Raw genomic sequence first — 3,308 nt, 5'->3', positions numbered from 1 at the left:
TGCTGATCGACAAATCTCCTCCTCCTCCCCAACCACCCCCCTTTTTTAAAACGGTTCAATTTGTAAGGTCTTCATGCTAAGCGCTAAATGATGACATATGTTGTAAACAGCTCTATACAAATAAAATTGAATTGAGAATTGAACTGAATAACCCTGGTTGTTTCCCATATTGTGGGACTACAGGATGCAGATGGTTCATTACTGTACACAGAACTATGTAATCTGGATTTTGTAAAGTGAGGATCATTTAGTTGGTCTCCTTGTTCTTGTGCTTATACTGTATACTGTATTTGAATATTGCAAATTTAAGGCCCTGCCGGGGGGTTTATGATCTCAGGGACTATCTGTGTCATGCTTGCTCAGACTGTTCCAGAGCATCACTCGAGCAGAGTCACCGCCAAACTCAAATGCATGTGATCCCAAATAAATGGATAATGTCCTGTCTGAACTATAAATGGTGATGCCATTTTGTTGGGAACTGCTTCGTTTTCTACTCCTTCTGAAGTTTTACAGGAGAGAACTGATTTTCAGTGGGTGGTGTTTTTATACCCAGTGATCTCAATCTCCAACACAACCTGGTGCGGAGCAGGTTAGCCGTTCAGCATGAGTTACCATGGTGATGTAACCCGGAAAGAAGTGAACCACCGTCGTAGGAGTGAAAACTCAGGATTTAATCTTTCAAGTGGCTTTGATGGATGAATTTTCGAAAATCAAAAATCTGTATGATGGCTTTTGTGAGGCTTGAACTGAAGATCATCAACAGCAGTTTTGACAGATTGGGGAAAAAATGTATGCAGTCAAACTTTTGCATAAAATCCAAAACAATGGACAATCAAATACAGCTGAAAAAAACATCATGGGATGCTTTAAACTGTTACGAATATTTGGCTTATGGTTCAAAAGCTTTGAGTGGAAACACATCTCCAACTTTGTCACACTAGAGAGCAACAAAAACACAAAACTTGGTGAAAAGAATAAGGGGACTGTGACAAAACAATGCACCAAATATCACAGGTTTTTGTCATGTTTCTCGAGTCAGGCAGGAAAGGTGTACGAGAAAAGCTAAAAATGCAGTGGATGTCTATGCAGCTTTACTGCTTGACCCTCAACTAATGTTATCTTGAGGACGAACAGCTTCATTTATTCTGTATTGCAGAAAATCACAGAAAATATCTGTTGTTAGGCACGTTTTAATGTTTGGAAAAACTGATCTAATACATACAATGGCTTCATTAAAACATGCTGGAAGGGAACACGCCAATACTTTCTATAAAACTGGGCAAACTGATGTACGTAGAGGATTTATAGGGGATGAATTTTCACATTCATTTGCGAACACACTAAATCACACTGTACCTGTTCTTCAGGACTGTTTATCACCACCAGATCTGCTCCTCGGCCTTTACAGTCCTTCCTGCCTTCATCCCAGGAACCAGACTCTTGAGAGAGGAGATAACAGGTACAACCCGACGTGATCCATCCTGCAGGACACGTTTTCTCTGGGGAAAAAAAGCAGACATGGGATATTACTGATCATTATGTCCATGTTTTTATCCATCTATGTCCATTTTTAACCTTGCAATTTCCTTCTTGTTATTCCTAGTAACTGTCCATTTCTGGTAAGCTTTTATTCATGTCTCCTAGCTCTATCTATAACTGACATCTCATGTTTTCCCCAGTACATTTGTAGCTCTGTGTGTTTGTGATCATTGACTCGTGTGTTCAGTGTTCCTTGCCTGGTCCTGACCTGAGAGTGTTGTATGTTGGATTTCAGTATTCACTTCCCTAGAGTGAACCAGCCTTTTGTTTACTTAGCTTGCCTGTTACCTCTCCTCAGTTCACTGCCCTGGATAGTTTGGTTGTCTGTTCTTTGATCCTTGTACATGTATCTATCATGCATTTCAGCAATTGTTAAATAAACACTTTCTTTACTGATTTTCTACTCTCGTCCGCATTAGCATCTGCGCCTGGGTTCTCCATAAATCCGTGACTGTACCATCCAGCCAAAAATAGACCCAGCAGACATTTTCTTTGAGGATGATGAGTCTTATTGTTATTTTTAATTCTCTCATCTGTTTATATTGGGAATAAAAGAGAGCCCCTAATATGAGACACAAAGAGGCAGCACTGTTTGTGGTGCACAAAGAAGCTGTGGAAAGCTCTGGTTTATGGTGGTACTACCTGAGTTCATTAACACCCTTGTTTTCCAGCCTACTTCCCTCATGTCAGCTCCACTGTCTACTAGCCTCCAGCATGCTAATTCCCTGCCCACTCCAGAGCTAGCCAATTTTTGGCCTGCAAGCTCTCAGCCAGCCCCACAGGCGGTTACAGTGGGTGTGATCAGCTTGTTCCTGTTAGCTACCAGGAACCTTCACCTCCTGTATCAGCTAAACTCCAGCCTGCTAGCATCCTGTCAACACCACCCCCGAGTAACCTTTCAGATACCACTTGTGATACTGCCAAGGATTCTCCTTTCTGGGGAACCTGCCTTCCCTTTAAACCAACCTCCAAGGGTCGGGGAGGTTCCCTACACAGAGGAGGCTCCCAGTCACCCCCTCTTTCCATTTCATCTAGTTCTGTCTGTTTTGTTTTTGCTGGACAAAGTTCTTGGACTGAACAGTCCCCACACTAACCCAATCAGCTCCTGTCTGATCATGCTCCCCAAGATTCCGTGGAGCTACTTTCTGAAAGGCCTTCGAGAAAGAAGTGTGGCTCCTGACAACACCAGACCTCACAGCTCCCCAGCACCATGGAGGTTCAACACCATCTTATTTGATTCTGTGTCAACCAGTATCAAGTCCAGGGCTCTGCCAGGGTCTGCAGACGTTCCCCCTGCTCCAGAGGCAACTCCAGAGCCTGCAGGTCTCGCCCAAGCTCCAGAGTCAGAAGGAGATACATTCCATGTATCTATGGCCATGTATTTGGCTATGTCTCACTGCCACCTTTGCCTGCCTCCCACCAGGCCTCCAGAGAAGCTTCATCTCCGTCGCAGCCGACTTCCAGATTGGTTCCATCCCCCATGGCTGGGCTGCCCCACATTCCTCCAGGCTGCCCTACTGACTGTGTTTGCCTTCCTCTAGTTTTGACTCTCCTTCAGACTGTCTTTGCCCGTTTTAGACTCCTTTCTTTAGTTCTTTAATTCAATTCAATTCAATTTTATTTGTATAGCGCATATTTACAACAACAAGTCATCTCATAGCGCTTCACAAAGGCAGAAACAGAAACACCCAACAATCCAAAACATCTGGATTCCCTATAAGCTTCAGCAGTCCGCAAGCAGTCCACAACAGTGGGAAGGAACCGAAAAC

At 43.7% G+C, this 3,308-nt stretch overlaps 1 protein-coding gene across 4 annotated transcripts in view; it reads right to left on the bottom strand.

Annotated features, from left to right (window-relative positions):
• Positions 1 to 1,174: 1,174 nt before the first annotated feature.
• Positions 1,175 to 3,308, bottom strand: part of LOC103362030 (C-type lectin domain family 10 member A-like) — a 5,025-nt gene continuing 2,891 nt past the window's right edge. For 2 of the 4 annotated variants that reach the window (XM_008288273.1, XM_008288274.1), the window contains exon 4: positions 1,175 to 1,499. In XM_008288273.1, coding sequence (XP_008286495.1) covers positions 1,303 to 1,499 — 197 coding nt within the window. In that variant the 3' untranslated portion in view covers positions 1,175 to 1,302. The remainder of the gene's footprint in view (positions 1,500 to 3,308) is intronic. The other 2 variants (XM_008288275.1, XM_008288277.1) reach the window with 1 other exon arrangement.

The sequence above is a fragment of the Stegastes partitus genome, unplaced genomic scaffold (assembly GCF_000690725.1).
Source record: "Stegastes partitus isolate 25-593 unplaced genomic scaffold, Stegastes_partitus-1.0.2 Scaffold550, whole genome shotgun sequence".
Classification (NCBI taxonomy): domain Eukaryota; kingdom Metazoa; phylum Chordata; class Actinopteri; family Pomacentridae; genus Stegastes; species Stegastes partitus.
The sequence above is the reverse complement of the archived record's forward strand: the minus strand, read 5'-3'. Positions and strand labels throughout refer to the sequence as shown.